Below are 17274 nucleotides of genomic sequence, written 5' to 3'. Positions count from 1 at the left end.
ATGAGAGCAGAAGGTGAGTTAAAGGTCACCTGGGAGGCTGCCTGGGCCCATGTTTCCTCCCGAACCCGTGCAGCACCGGGGGCTTCCTTGTGCGGAGAGTCGGAGACAGATTAGAAGGGGTGATTGGAACCCAGAGATCATTTACGTGGAGCTGTAGATGTTACCCACAGTGTTTAGCCAGGATTGCGAACTACTGGCTGTCTTCGGGTCTTACTCGTGGTGAGTGCAGTCCCAGGATGCCGAATCCTGATCTTCATCATTGGACAGTCCTTTTACCAGTATCTTAGGATGCTCTTCATTGTGGCAAGTTCTTTCCAGCTTCAGATCCACCAAAATTGAGTCAGAATTTGGACCAGAAAGCTGCTAAATTCTCTGTGGTCCTCTGGGTGCTACATTAAAAAAAATCATTGGGTGGGGAGGATGGGGCTAGATCAGGTGTTAGTTAAATATGGTGGGAGAACAGTTGCCGTGTGGTCTGAACACCACTGATGTTGGTAGTTTTGCTAAATGGAGGGGAAGTTATGCTTGTAAATTGTAATTGTAGCTAACAGTAATATCGTTCTGTCTAACCATGAGGAATGAGAAATAAAGATTCAGATGTGCTGCTGGAAATACAGCAGTTTCTTGAGTAGACAGACATGGTTCCAGTTAAGACACAGAGGCAAATGGAATATTTAGAAGGTTGTTGAAGATGAAATGGCAGCATTTAGATGCAAATTGCTGTAAGATATGAATATACGTATAACTAGAAAGGTTAGGTATGCTAAGGATGGCTTTGTGACTGTGACTGGGCACATGGACACAGCTGCAGGTGTGTCTGATCAAGTTTTATTACTTAACCTGGGTGATGTTTGCCTTATAAGAATTTGTTAAGCCATTCATTTGTTTTGTTTTGTTTTCTGTATTTGTGTGTTTACAATAACAATTTTAAAAAGTCCAAAAATGACAGAAATACTTTATAATCCAAGAAGCAATAACCTCACAATATAAGTGTGTCAGTAGCTTCATTTGTAATTATTTTATTTCAGTTCCCTCACTTCCCAAGTCCAATCTACCCTGGTGTTGCTTCTTGATTATATATTCACCTTCTGACTGTTGTTCCTACATTCACTTCACTGTAGATCCACTGGGCAGAGGATATAATACTTCCACCTCACTCCATTGGCCAAAGCATGTCATGAGGCCATCACAGATGCAAGAGAGTGGATAATAGACTGTAGCTCATGATGGAGGAGTTGTCTTGTGTGGACAGCAGAGGGAAGAATTATTGCCATCCATTTGTTCAGATAGTCCCACTCAACAAACTGTCAGATTGACAAATGTTCAATGACTTGACAATATAGTCTACAGGCAAGTCTGTGAGGAAAAAGTTACTTTCATACATTGCTGTTAGTAATGAAAGATAGTGTAGCCTCTCAAAGGGAATCTATCCACATAGGACAAAACTACAAATGCATTTACCTCTTGACCAAGGTAACCCTACTTGTGGAAATAGACAATCAGATCTTTCAATAGAATTATCCAACTGGAGAAGAGACAGAAAATACAGAAAAATCAAGAGACTTTCAAGTACTGACGCAACAATGTCAAAAGGTCTAACATATGTGTTGTTGTTGGGATGTCGAAATGAAATGAGAGAAGGGGACAGAAAAATGTTTTGTAGAAATAATTGCTGAGTATATCCAAATGTGGTAAAAACAATAAATTTACAGAGTCGAAAATCTCTGAGAACTTCAAGGACTTTAAAAACAAAGAAAGCTATGTGTAGGCCTCTGCAGATCAAACTGAAAATTAAGATAAAGTGAACAATCTTGAATGCAGTTAAAGGAGTTAGTTAGGCAAATGAAATAGAGACATGTCTAAGGCATCGAGACTCACACGTCTCCTACTAACTGCTAAGCTTGTACAATTCTATACCCTTAGACAACAGAGGTAAACATCAGTATTCATGACTCTGGAATTTGAAACTCATGTGAATTTCATTAATTGTTTTCATGAAGAATAAAACTTTAAAAACCATGAGTCCATATTAATTGTAGGTATTTATATTCCTGTTGTATTACAATAGGCCTGAAGCAAGGCTGGTTTACATGGTAGATGATTTATGTGTCAGATTATCTGGAGATGAAAAAGAGAGAAAAGGAGCGGAAGTGAGGAAGATGTGAAGTGGTCTTAGAGACCTAGCCCATTTAGGAAGAAGGTGAGGCTCTTGGAGACAGTTCTGTCCCTGGAGCCCTGGTGTAAGTGCTTTCCCTCAAGGGCTCTCGTGACAGAGGATAAACAGCCCAAATCCTGCAACAAGGTAAATTTCCTCTCCAATTGAACGGCTGTTCCTGAAGACTCAGTCTAAGGCTGATAAGTGAATTATACACCTGCAGATGGAGTTGGTTCAAGGACGAAGGTAAGTGCTGGGAAGGTGTTATGTCCCAGACAGGCCAGAGGGTACAGGACGCTTGGAGGCTGTTAATATGTGTGGAATGATAGTGACCAGAGACACAAATCTGGTTGGTTTTAGCAGAAGTGGAGGGTGAGGTCTGGGGAGGGAGGTGAGAATACATGGTCTATCTGATGTTCCTGAAAGTTAGTAATAAGGAGTCATCATCCAAAAAAATAACTGGTGCCCAATAAGTGGACCGGGCATTAAAAGATGGAGATACTGACTTAGACTGCAGATATGTCTTGGCAAATATGAGAGGAGCCCTGAGAATGTCTGGGATCTGTGCTGGGGTTCCTAAAGCAGGGTGTGGAAAGAGGAGACCTCCAGGCCCTCTTAGGCAGATGTGAGAAGAAAACATGAGACAGGAGACATTTGAAAGGGGATTTCTAGGATGAACATGTATTACACCAAAGTCGCTCTATCAGGAGACCAAACAGGCAAATACCCCTGAGTTCCCTGGCTTCCATTTTTCAGTGAAAAAACCCCCAAAAAACAAACAGCACTTCCCTTTTACTCTTTTTCTCCAAACACACACCCATCCTCAGCTTCTGTCATCTCCTCCCTTCTCAAGCCCCTCTCTGTGTTGAATTGTGTCTTTCTGGCTTTTTCCTTCTCACAGAGTAGCCCTATACTCTCCAGAGACAGTTCACTGTATCAAGGCCAGTGACTAGGCTCTCTTGACCAGTAACTGTAATTGTAGAACAGTTTCTTCCATCACTGGGAGGATGGTTATAGGAGCTGATTTTCCTCCGCTCAAAGAAAAAACAGAGGCACAAAGAGAGGTAACCTGGGATGGAAGATAAACTATTAATGAGCCTAAGACATAACTTATACTGAGATAGATATTCTGAGATACCCATCAACAGAAAGAATCAACATTTATCTCCAATATTCTAAAACCACCTGCTTAAAGTTTGCTTCACTCTCAAACTTAAGCCCCTAGGATCCTGGAAGTTTCCCATTTTTTTCTGCATCTGGATTAATGAATGAATGAATGTACACTAAGAACCAAATGACAATATTTCTGCCTGCAGAAAAATCTTCCAATGTCATCCCCATCCCCTTCCAGCACTAATGCCTTATTTTCCAATTTCAGTCATTTCTAAACGTAGTTCCTAAGATGTGAGCATGAGCAGTGTGTCACCTCAGGCACTCAGGCCCTGTCAGTGTTACTCCTTAACCTTTGTCTACTGAATCCCTTCACAAGTGTGCAAATTGTATGTGGTGAATTCAGAGAGATTTTAAATCTCATTTCCATTAGTTAGGCTAAATCTGCCTGTATGACCCCACATGCTGCTTTCTTCAGTATTCCCTGTGCATAGCCGCCTGGATCTGAATGAACACTGTTCATAAATGGTATACTTCAATTTGAATACCTATGTTTTCCATATTACTTTGTTCTCTTTTCATTCTCTTTATGATAAACCATCCACCACAAGGTGAAGTTCAAGTTTATATTCAAGAAACCTCTTGTTACAGCCTTCACAGGTACATATAATGATTTCCTTTGAATATTAATAAGCCTCTGTTGGTAGGAGAAATATATACAATGATATGTTTTGTTTGATTATCTGGAGATATGCATATCTTTTAATTAGACTGTCACTCATTGAAGCAGAGAACATACCCTATTGACCTTTTATGTTTCTTATTATTTGCATGTTCAAAGAAGATGGAGAGTGTGAGATATGCCAAAAGGATATTCCAGGAAAATCTGGATTTTTCATCTCTGTGAGTATGAGGTGATGTCCCTGGTGGTCTCCATGGGTATGTTTCCTTAAACCACACTGGTGTCAGTCACACAGTCTTCCACTTGCTGGGCATCCCTGGCCTAGAGGACCAGCACATGTGGATTTCCATCCCTTTCTTCTTTTCGTACGTCATTGCCCTATCTGGGAACAGCCTTCTCATATTCATTATTGTGACAAAACACAGCCTCCATGAACCCATGTACCTCTTCCTCTGCATGCTGGCTGGGGCAGACTTTGTCCTCTCCACATGCGTAGTACCTCAGGCCTTGGCCATCTTCTGGTTCTGTGCTGGGGACATCTCCTTGAATCGCTGCATCACACAGTTCTTCATTACACACAGCACTTTCATGTCTGAGTCAGGGACCTTGGTGGTGTGGTATTTGACTGCTACATTGCCATATGCTTCTACCCACTGAGATATACCACTATTCTCACACACACTGATCGGGCAAATTGGTGTTACCATCTTTCTGAGAAGTTATTGCATGATTTTCCCCATGATATTTCTTCTGAAAAGACTGACTTTCTGCCAAAGTAATATAATTCCAGACACCTGTTGTGAACACATCGGCTTGGCCAAATATGCTTGTAATGACATACGGGTAAACATCTGGTATGGACTCTCTGTTATAATGTCAACAGTGGTCTTAAATGTCCTATTAATTTTCGTTTCCTACACGCTTATTCTCCATGCTGTCTTCCACGTGCCTTCCCAAGATGCTTGTCACAAGGTTCTCAACACGTGTGGCTCTCATGTCTGCATCATCATCCTCTTTTATGGGCCTGCGATCATCACAACGCTTACTCAGCAGTTTGGAAGCCAGGTTCCACCTCATATCCACATCTTGTTGGATAATGTGTGCATTCTGGCTCCACCTATGCTGAATCCCATCACTTATGGGATCAAGATCGAGCAAATTCGAGAGCAGGTAGCTCACATATTTTTTCCAATGCAGAAATAACTTTGGAGGAGGAACAGCGTTTTCAACATCTCTAGCTATCCATGATGTGAACTATGGAACTGGTGGATATAAATGCTAGTGGTAAACTAACACACTACGTAATAGTTTAGTGAATTGTTTCTGTAGAATGTTCACCAGGTAGGTACTGAACTTCCAGTTTCTACTATCAAAGCAGTACAGTGAACAATGTCGTGTTTGACTGAGTAAGCTCCATCCTGCACAGAGTATGTGGCTAGAAATAGGACTTCCCAAAGTCTTACATCTTACATATCACTAACCTGATCTTTGGTAATAGAAGAAATGAGAACAATGCTCTGGTTTCACATTGTTTTCAATTATTCGTCACTGAGTTTCTCATCCTTTGAGACATCTTGTGACATCCCTGAACTATCACATATAAACCTGCATTCCTTTATGTCTTTCTATATAGCTAAGCGACTTTCTTAGAATCAGTGATTCTTAGGGTTTCAGGTATTTTTATTATACTATAATTTATATCCTATCACATATATGTCAGAGCACAGGAATGTAAATGAATTGCTTGAATCACATTTTCAAAACCCTTTGGGAGACTGAGGCTGACCCCTTGTGTAACGGGAAAATGCTAACGTGGTATTTGATGGGTGCTATGTACCAGGAGAATGTTGAAGAATGGGAAGTCCCTCAATTTTCACATCAGACCATGATCTTCAGTGATCTCATCAGCTGGGCAGTCAAGGACTGTTTTTTGGCCTCCTTTAATGCAGTACTTCCTAGATCAATTTCCAAGGAATCTGCTCTTCCACTGACCCGCCAGCTCACTAACTCTTTACCTTTCCTAATTCATGCCATACTCCAAATATATCCATGCTTTGTCTTGGGATAACATCTCTTGACTTGTAGAAAATATCTTCTCCCAGGTTTATTGAGATATAGTTGCCATACAACATTGTGTAATTTAAGGTGTATATCTTGTTGTTCCTACACACTTAGTTTTTTACAGCATGATTGCCACAGTAGCATTAGTTAACACCTCCATCATCGAACAAAACTATCATTTCCTTTTTTTGTGGTGAGAACATCTAAGATGTACAGTGTTATCGACTTTCAAGTATATGACACAGTGTTGTTCACTCTAATCACCATGCTGTTATTATCCTGAGAACTTAGTCCTCTTCTGACTGGTAGTTTGTACCCTTTGACCAACATCTCCTCCTTTCCCCCACCCCCAGACTCTGGCAACCACCTTTCTATTACCAATCTCTCTGAGCTCAACTTCTTTAGATTTCACATACAAGTGATATCACACAGTATTTATTTTTTCTCTGTCTAACCTATTTCACTTGACATAATGCCATCAAGTTCCATCTATGTTATCACAAATGGCAGGATTTATTTATTTTTTAACCTGGAATAATATTTCATGATACATATGCTGTATTTTCTTTATCTATCCATGCATCCATGTACACTTAGGTTGTTGCCATGCCTTAGCTATGGTAAATAATGCTGCAATAATAAACCTGGGGGTGCAGATGGTTTTTGAGTCAGTATTTTCATTTCCTTCAGATAAATACCCAGAAGTGCAATTTGAGGATCACATGGTAGCTATATTTTTAATTTTTTGAGGAACCTCCATACTCTTTTCTGTAGTGGTTGCAACAATTTACATTCCCACAACAGTGCACGGTGGTTCCCTTTTCTTCACATCCTCACTGGCACTTGTTATTTCTTGTCTTTTTGATAATATCCACTGCAAAGGTGTGAGATGACATCTCCTTGTGGTTTTGATTTGTATTTCTCTGATGATTAATGATGCTGACCTCCTTTTCATGTACCTGTTGGCCATCTGTATGTCTTCTTTGGAAAAATGTTTATTCAGATCCTCTGCTCATTTTAAAATCAGATTGTTTCAGTTTTTCCTATTGAGCTGTATGAGTTCTTCATATATTTTGGATATTAAGCCCTTACCATTGTTGAAAAATTCAATTAACAATCAAATTGAGAAGAAAAAGAGAATTTTTTTCGAGCCAAATTGAGGATTATAACCCGGGAGACAGACCCTCGGAATCTCTGAGAACTGTTCTGTCTCTTAGAAGTAGAAGGCAGAGTACATTTTTGAGACAAAGGATCATATATCAAATGACATACTGACATTTTACATAAAGTTCACCAAAGATACATAGTCCAGATAAGCAGGTACAAAGTGAACAGCAAGTCACCATGACCCCCTACAGAGTTGGAAAGAAGGCTGATATTTTAAGAAGTTACAGTGTTAGCTTCAGAAGAAAGGAAGAAACACATTGCTCTTTGTGATTGAGAAATATTTCTCCCTTTGAGGAGATCTGTTTAATGTGTAAGGCAGATGCACATTGCACATTAGGGAGGCAAGGAGGAAGCCCAGACAGACAGAGCAAAGAATCTTATGTTTAAATGTTCTTGTCCTGCCTTAAAATATACATTTTATTTCATTACCAGATATACGATTTGCAAATATTTTTTTCCCAGTTGCTAGGTTGTCTTTCCATTTTGTTGATGGTTTCGTTTGCTGTTCAGAGGCTTTTTAGTTTGATGTAATCTCACTTGTTTATTTTACTTTTGCCTTTGGTGTCAGTTTCAAGAAATTATCACCAAGACCAATGTCACATGGCTTACCGCCTATGTTTCCTTCTAGGTGTTTTACAGTTTCAGGTCTTCTGTTCAAGTCTTTAATCCATTTTGAATTGATTTTTATGAATGGTATAAGAGAGGGGTCCAGTTTCACTCTTTTGCATGTGGCTGTTGAGTTTTTCCAAGACCATTTGTTGAAGAGACTGTCCTTTCCCTATTGTATATGCTTGTCGTCTTTGTTGTAAGTCAATTAACTTTATATGGATAGGTTGATTACTTGGCTCTCTTTTCTGTTCCATTGATCTATGTGTCTGTGTTTATGCCAATACCATGTTTGATTACCATGGCTTTGTGAATTAGTGTGAACTCAGGAAGCATGATGCCTCTAGTTTGCTCTTTCTCAAGATTGGTTTGGTTATTTGGGGGTTTTGTAGCTCCATACAAATTTTAGTATTGTTTTTCTATATCTCTGAAAAATGCCATTGGAATTTTTATAGGGGTTGCATTGTATTTGTAGATTGCTTTGGGTAGTATGGTTCTTTCAACAACATGAGTTCTTCCAATCCATGACCACAAAATAATTTTCCATTTGTTTGTGTCTTCTTCAATTTCTTCCACCAATGTCTTATAGTTTTTAGGGTACAGGTCTTTCATCTCTTTGGTTAAATTTATTCCTAGGTAGTTTATTCATTTTATGTAATTGTAAATGGAATTGTGTGTTAATTTCTCTTTTGGATTGTTTGTTATTAGTGTATAGATACAGAACTGATTTTTGTGTATTGATTTGTATCCTGCAAGTTAGCTGAATTTGGGTTTTTTGCTAACAGTTTTTTGATTACTACTGAGTTTGAATATTTGTTGGATAGTTTTATTTCTTCTTGTGAGTTAAAGATAGCTATCATTTGTTAAGTGATTAGCAAATTGCAGCTCCATGCAATAAGCATGATACCGAGGAAACTGAAACTCTGCCAAGATCAATGGAAGAGGTAGGGACAAACCAATTTCTGTTTTATTTTTAAAGTCTGTTCTCTTGGGTCCTTTAACTTGTAAATGATCTGGCTCTTCCTGTCTTTGCTCATTTAACTCTTGAAAGTTCTATGTTTTTCTTTTCTATTTTCATTTTCTTTAAAAAAACCAATAATTATATTTTCTCTATTATATTTAGTTTAACTATTTGTGCAGTATTTTTAAAAACTTTTTATTTTATATTGGAGTCTAGCTGATTAACAAAGTTCTGATAATTTCAGGTGCACAGCAAAGCGACTCAGTCATACATATACATGTATCCATTCTCCCAGAAACTCCCCTCCCATCCAGGCTGCCACATAACATTGAGCAGAGTTCCATGTGCTATACAGTAGGTCCTTGTTGGTTATCCATTTTAAATATAGCAATGTGTACATGTCAATCACAAACTCCCTAACTATCCCTTCCCCCACCCTTCCCCCCAGTAACCATGTTTGTTCTCTAAATCTGTGAGTCTGTTTTGTAAATAAATTCATCTGTATCATTTCTTTTTAGATTCCACATATAAGTGTATCATACAACATTTCTCTTTGTCTGACTTGATTCACTTAGTATGATAATCTCTAGGTCCATCCATGTTCCTGCAAATGGCATTATTTCATTCTCTTTAATGGCAAAGTAATACTCCATTAGTTAAAAAAAAGACAAACATTAATAGCTATATTTGTGAAATATACTTTGTCTTTTTCATTGTTTAATGTTTGAAAATTCTTAAGCTACGATTTGAATGTTGTTTACATCAATTTCTATATTTTAGTTTTTAAACTTAAAAATGAAAGATTATTTAATCAACAGAGAATTTGAGTAAGGATTACATGGGATATTATACATAAAGTACTTGGAAAGGCATCTATAGATTTAGAGGTTTTATATATATATTTGCTGTCATTATGATTATGTTCATTCTTTTTTGTTTCATTGAAGTTTTATTTATTTTATTGATTTACAACGTGCAAGTTTCCAGTGCATAGCAAAATAACTCAGTTATAAGTGTATATGTATATATATTCTTTTTCATATTAATTTCCATTATGGTTTATTACAGGATATTGAATATATTTCCCTGTGGTATAAAGTAGGACTTTGTTGTTTATTTTATTTTTAAATTATTATTTTAAAAAACTGATGTATAGTGGAATTACAATATTGTGTTAGTTTCTGGTGTACAGCATAGTGATTCAGATATATATATGTGTGTGTATATATATATATATATATATACACACACACACACACATACATATAATCTTTTCCTTTTCTTTCTCATCAAAAGTATTAGAAGATATTGAATGTAGTTCCCTGTGCTATACATATATATATATGTTGTTTATCTATTTTCTATATAGTAGTTTGTATCTGCTAATCCTAAACTCCTAATTTATCCCTCCTCCACCCCCTTTCCCCTTTGGTAACCATAAGCTTGTTTTCTATGGCTGTGAGACTGTTTCTGTTTTATAAATGAGTTAATTTTTGTTATATTTTAGATTCCACATATAAGTGGTATCATATGCTATTTGTCTCTCTTTCTGACTTACTTCACTTAGTATGATAATCTCTGGGTCCATCCATGTTGCTGCAAATGTCATTATTTTGTTCTTTTTATGGTTGAGTAATATTCCATTGCATATAAGTACCACATCCTCCTAATCCATTCTTCTGTCAATGGACATTTAGGTTGCTTCCATGTCTGGCTATTGTAAATAGAGCTACAATGAACATTGGGGGTGCATGTATCTTTTCAAATTAGAGTTTCCTCCAAATATAGGCCCAGGAATGGAATTGCTAGATCATGTGGCAACTCTATTTTTAGTTTTTTGAGGAACCTCCATACAGTTTTCCATAGTTGCTGCACCAATTTACATTCCCAACCACAGTGTAGGAGGGTTCGCTTTCCTGCCCACCCTCTCCAGCATTTATTTTTAAACATTTTAATGATGGCCATTCTGACTGGTGTGAAGTGATATCTCATTGTAGTTTTGATTTGTATTTCTCTAATTAGTGATGTTCAGCATCTTCTTATGGGCTTATTGGCCATCTGTATCTCTTCTTTGGAGAAATGTCTATTTAGCTCTTCTGCCCGTCTTTTGATGGGTTGTTTGTTTTTTTGTTATTGAGTTGTATGAGCTGTTTGTATACTTCGTAAAGTAAGCTTCTGTTGGTTGTACGGTTTGCAGATATTTTCTCCCATTCTGTAGGTTGTCTTTTCATTTCATTAGTCGTTTTATTTGCTGTGAATGTTTATTTTTTTTTTTTTTTCTGGTACGCGGGCCTCTCACTGTTGTGGCCTCTTCCATTGCAGAGCACAGGCTCCAGACGCGCAGGTTCAGCGGCCATGGGTCACGGGCCCAGCCTCTCCGCCGCATGTGGGATCTTCCCAGACCGGGGCACGAACCCGCGTCCCCTGCATCGGCAGGCAGACTCTCAACCACTGCGCCACCAGGGAAGCCCTGTTTAGTATTTTTGATGTTTGTTTTGTGACCCAGGATGTGGCTTATTTTGTTGTATGATCTCCAAAATCTTGAAAAAATATATTCTGCTGTTGATGGATGGACTGATGTATACATGTCCATTAGAATTTGTTGGTGGTGTTATTCAGGCCTTCTCTATCTTTGCAGATTTACTGTCTAGTAGTTGTATCAATTAGTGAGAATGGGCTATTAAATCCCCAATTATAAATGTAGATTTGTCTGTTTTTCCTTATAGTTCTATCAGTTTGGGGAGGAGCGTCAAGATGGCAGAAGAGTAAGACGCGGAGATCACCTTCCTCCCCACAAATACATCAGAAATACATCTACATGTGGAACAACTCCTACAGAACACCTACTGAACGCTGGCAGAAGACCTCAGACCTCCCAAAAGGCAAGAAACTCCCCACGTACCTGGGTAGGGCAAAAGAAAAAAGAAAAAACAGAGGCAAAAGAATAGGGACGGGACCTGCACCAGTGGGAGGGAGCTGGGAAGGAGAAAAGGTTTCCACACACTAGGAAGGCCCTTCGCGGGCGGAGACTGCGGGTGGCGGAGGGGGGAAGCTTCGGAGCCGCGGAGGAGAGTGCAGCAACAGGGGTGCTGAGGGCAAAGCGGAGAGATTCCCGCACAGAGGATCGGTGCCGACCGGCACTCACCAGCCCGAGAGGCTTGTCTGCTCACCCACCCCGGCGGGCTGGGAGCTGAGGCTCGGGCTTCGGTCGGAACGCCGGGAGAGGACTGGGGTTGGCGGCGTGAACACAGCCTGCAGGGGGTTAGTGCGCCACGGCTACCCGGGAGGGAGTCCGGGGAAAAGTCTGGAGCTGTCGAAGAGGCAAGAGACTTTTTCTTCCCTCTTTGTTTCCTGGTGCGGGAGGAGAGGGGATTAAGAGTGCTGCTTAAAGGAGCTCCAGAGACGGGCGCGAGCCGCGGCTAAAAGCGTGGACCCCAGAGACGGTCATGAGACGCTAAGGCTGCTGCTGCCGCCACCACCAAGAAGCCTGTGTGCAAGCACAGGTCACCATCTACACCCCCCTTCCGGGAGCCTGTGCAGACCGCCACTGCCAGGGTCCCGGGATCCAGGGACAACTTCCCCGGGAGAACGCACAGCGCGCCTCAGGCTGGTGCAACGTCACGCCAGCCTCTGCCGCCAGCAGGCTCGCCCCGCACTCTGTACCCCCTCCCCCCGCAACCCCGGACTGAGTGAGTCAGAGCCCCCAGTCAGCTGCTCCTTTAACCCCGCCCTGTCTAAGCGGGAACAGAAGCGCTCAGGCGACCTACACCCACAGGCGGGGCCAAATCCAAACTGAACCCCAGGAGCTGTGCGAACAAAGAAGAGAAAGGGAAATTTCTCCCAGCAGCCTCAGGAGCAGCGGATTAAATCTCCACCATCAACTTGATGTGCCCTGAATCTGTGGAATACATGAATAGACAACGAATCATCCCAAATTGAGGAGGTGGACTTTGGGAGCAAAGATATATTATTTTTCCCCCTTTTTCTCTTTTTGTGAGTGTGTATGTGTATGCTTCTGTGTGTGATTTTGTCTGTATAGCTTTGCTTTCACCATTTGTCCTAGGGTTCTGTCTGTCCTTTTCTTTAAACAAAGAAACAAACAACCCAATCCAAAAATGGGCAGACCTAAATAGACATTTCTCCAAAGAAGATATACAGATTGCCAACAAACACATGAAAGAATGCTCAACATCATTAATCATTAGAGAAATGCAAATCAAAACTACAATGAGATATCATCTCACACCGGTCAGAATGGCCATCATCAAAAAATCTAGAAACAATAAATACTGGAGAGGGTATGGAGAAAAGGGAACACTCTTGCACTGCTGGTGGGAATGTGAATTGGTACAGCCACTATGGAGAACAGTATGGAGGTTCCTTAAAAAACTACAAATAGAACTACCATATGACCCAGCAATCCCACTACTGGGCATATACCCTGAGAAAACCATAATTCAAAAAGAGTCATGTACCAAAATGTTCATTGCAGCTCTATTTACAATAGCCTAGAGATGGAAACAGGCTAAGTGTCCATCAACAGATGAATGGATAAAGAAGATGTGGCATATATATACAATGGAATATTACTCAGCCATAAAAAGAAATGAAATTGAGCTATTTGTAATGAGGTGGATGGACCTAGAGTCTGTCATACGGAGTGAAGTAAGTCAGAAAGAGAAAGACAAATACCGTATGCTGACACATATATATGCAATTTAAGAAACAAAAATGTCATGAAGAACCTAGGGATAAGACACGAATAAAGACACAGACCTACTAGAGAATGGACTTGAGGATATGGGGAGGGGGAAGCGTAAGCTGTGACAAAGCGAGAAAGTGGCATGGACATATATACACTACCAAACGTAGAATAGATAGCTAGTGGGAAGCAGCCGCATAGCACAGGGAGATCAGCTCGGTGGTTTGTGACCACCTAGAGAGGTGGGATAGGGAGGGTGGGATGGAGGGAGAAGCAAGAGGGAAGAGATATGGGAACATATGTATATGTATAACTGATTCACTTTGTTATAAAGCAGAAACTAACACATCATTGTAAAGCAGTTATACTCCAATAAAGATGTAAAAAAAATTTCTTTTTCCTAATAATTATTTTTAGTTTTAATTATTTTATTTTATTTTACTTTATTTTATTTTATCTTCTTCTTCCTTTCTTCCTTACTTTTCTTTCTCCCTTTTATTCTGAGCCATGTGGATGACAGGCTCTAGGTGCTCCAGCCAGGCATCAGGGCTGTGCCTCTGAGATGGGAGAGGGAAGTTCAGGACACGGGTCCACAAGAGACCTCCCAGCTCCACGTAATATCAAACGGCGGAAATCTCCCAGAGATCTCCATCTCAACGCCAAGACCCAGCTCCACTCAAGGACCAGCAAGCTACAGTGCTGGACACCCTACGCCAAACAACTAGCAAGACAGGAACACAACTCCATCCATTAGCACAGAGGCTGCCTAAAATCATAAGGCCATAAACACCCCAAAACACACCATGAGACGTGGACTTGCCCACCAGAAAGACAAGATCCAGCCTCCTCCACCAGAACACAGACACTAATCCCCTCCACCAGGAAGCCTACACAACCCACTGAACCAACCTTAGCCACTGGGGACAGACACCCAAAACAACGGGAACTATGAACCTGCAGCCTGCGAAAAGGAGACCCCAAACACTGTAAGTTAAGCATAATGAGAAGACAGAGAAACAGCAGATGAAGGAGCAAGATAAAAACCCACCAGACCTAACAAATGAAGAGGAAATAGGCAGTCTACCTGAAAAAGAATTCAGAATAATGATAGTAAAGGTGATCCAATATATTGGAAATAGAATGGAGAAAATACAAGAAACGTTTAAAAAGAACCTAGAAGAACTAAAGAGCAAACAGTGATGAACAACACAATAAATGAAACTAAAAATTCTCTAGATGGGATCAATAGCAGAATAACGGAGACAGAAGAACGGATAAGTGACCTGGAAGATAAAATAGTGGCAATAATTACTGCAGAGCAGAATAAAGAAAAAAGAATGAAAAGAACTGAGGACAGTCTCAGAGACCTCTGGGACAACATTAAACGCATTAAGTTTCTAATGATCTCCTTAGCTCTATCCAATAAGCTGTTTAACCAATCCATTGTTTTAATGTTTTTAATTTCAAGGATTGCATTAAAAAATTAATAGATATTATTTTTTAAGAGTAGTTTTAAGTTTATAGAAAGTAGAGAGAGTTCCCATATACACCCTACCCCCTTCCTCCTCCTTTGATCAGAGAGTTTCCCCTATTATTAGCGTCTTGCATTAGTGTGGCACATTTGTTACAGTTAATGAACCAATACTGATACATTATCATTAATGAAAGACTGTAGCTTATATTAGGGTACACTCTTTGTGTTGTATAGTTTATGGGTTTTGAAAAATGTATAATGACATGTATCCACCATTATAGTACTATTCAGAATATTTTCAATGCCCTAAAAATCCCTGTTTGCCCCTATTTATCCCTCTCCTGCTCCCTCAAAATTCCTGAAAGCCATGGATTTTTTTTTTTACTATCTCCATAGATTTACCTTTTTCCAGAATGTCATAAGGTTGGTATCATACAGCATGTAACCTTTACAGAGCACCTTATTTTGCTGAGTATAATGCTTTTAAAATTCCTCCATGTCTTTTTGTCTTATCTCACTTCTTTATATTGCTGAATAATATTCCATTGTTCGGATGTACCTGAGTTTGTTCATCCATTCACCTGTTCAAAGGCGTTTTGGCTGCTTCCGAAATTTAGCAATTATGCATAAAGATTCTGTAAATGTCTGTGTGCAGGTTTTTGTGTAGACATAAATTTTCAGCTTCTTTGGGTAAATACTAAGAAGTGTGATTGCTGGATCATGTGGTAAGAGTATGTTTAGCTTTGTAGGAAACTGCAGAACAGTTTTCTAAAGTGTCTTTACCATTTTGCATTTCTACCAGCAATGAATAAGAGTCCTATTGATCCACATTCTTACCAGCATTTGGTATTGTTAGTGTATTGGATTTTAGCCATTCTACTAGGTGTGTAGTGGTAACTCATTGTTGTTTTAATTTGCATTTCCTTAATGAAGTATGATGATATTGGGTATTTTTTCATATGCTCATTTGACATCTCATTGGACCCTCCTTACCAGGACAGCTATTGGTTAATTTATCAACATTTTCCTCCCCAGACTATACAATCACTGCAAGTTTTAGCCCAAATAATGCTTTGCAGGTTCATGACTATGAATGCTCAGGCTAACCTTTCTTATTGGTGTCCAGAGAACAAATGGAGGGATTATTACTTGACAGGAGAGACAGTTCCTCAGCAAGAAGGAATGAAGAGAGGGTAGGAGCAGATGTAGTTGTGTTTTAAGATTTAGAGTCTTGAATTTGTGTGGGTTTCTCACTGATCAGTTCTGATTTAGTAGGCTACCTTTTCTGCCAAAGGTAGAGAGGTGGGTTCTTGAATCAAGGTTGGAGGTTTGAATAGGGTGTACACACGAAGCATTAATTAGGTGGAGTGGGGGAATGAGCTGACTTGAGCAAAATGTGTAAACTGGGCTCTGTTGGTAGCCTAGATTGGTAATCATTTAATGGCACCATTCTGTTCTCTGGGTGACTACCCAAATCTAGTTATTGATTTGGTGTATAATAACTTTGGGATGGGCCAGAAAGAATGGAGAAAAAGATTTAAAGGATTTGAGAATACTCAGAAGAGATTTATTATAATGAAGAGCATGGAATCTAAACTTAAGAATCAGAGAGTGGTTGGTGGTTTGGAAAGAAAATTGTAGTGTTAATAGATTAGCAGTTTTTGTGATGCTTAAAAAACAGGCATAGTTAAGACATATTTGGGCTTAAGTACTTATGGCTGGACAGTAGGATGTTAGAATTAGTGAATTTGGAAAAGGAGAAAGGAGGTGGTTATGGGAGTGCATAACTACAGCAGAGTGAAGGGAAAGACAACTCAGATTAGGAGGAAATGGAATCAAGAGCACAGGATGAAGAATTAGCTTTCCACATGGACACCGAAGTCCCTCTAATACTAATGTAATGACTTGCATGCATTTGTTTATGAGGGAATTGAAAAGAACTTAAGACAGCATTGAAGAGTAGAAGGAAGATAGCATGAGTCTCAAAGCAGAATTAGTCTATAAGAAAGTGAATGAGCATTATTTTGGAACAAAACCTGGGAAATATTTGGAAGTAAAAATGGCCCCCAAATCAGTTTATAACTTTAAAATATCAAGAGCTCCCACAAGTTCTAAATATATGGCAGCAAAGTACTAATGAACAAAAATACTTAACTGGAGGATTTTGCTTTTTGTCTTTGTACCATAAATTCCACAAAGACACCTGTGTTGTTCACTCTTGTATTGCAAAGTGCCTGGCACAGAGTAGGTTGCCAGTGAAAAAATTTAACTTTGTCACAAAAAAAGAACTCTAAATAATTATGAAAGTATGAGAAAATTATATCAATAAAAACTACATAGAAATAGAAACATTGCC

The 17274-nt window shown here is 39.5% G+C and overlaps 1 protein-coding gene across 1 annotated transcript; it reads left to right on the top strand.

The window, feature by feature from the left end:
* OR52B4 (olfactory receptor family 52 subfamily B member 4) lies at nt 1-5150 on the top strand (the record flags this gene model as incomplete). Its single annotated transcript, XM_079929567.1, is given in 4 exon segments — nt 1-13; nt 4180-4560; nt 4563-4623; nt 4625-5150. Coding segments are annotated over 4 exon segments (981 nt in total).
* Nucleotides 5151-17274: the final 12124 nt, after the last annotated feature.

The sequence above is a fragment of the Stenella coeruleoalba genome, assembly GCF_951394435.1.
Source record: "Stenella coeruleoalba genome assembly, chromosome: 8".
Taxonomy (NCBI): domain Eukaryota; kingdom Metazoa; phylum Chordata; class Mammalia; order Artiodactyla; family Delphinidae; genus Stenella; species Stenella coeruleoalba.
Note: the sequence above shows the minus strand (reverse complement) of the source record. Positions and strands in the feature narration are given on the sequence as shown.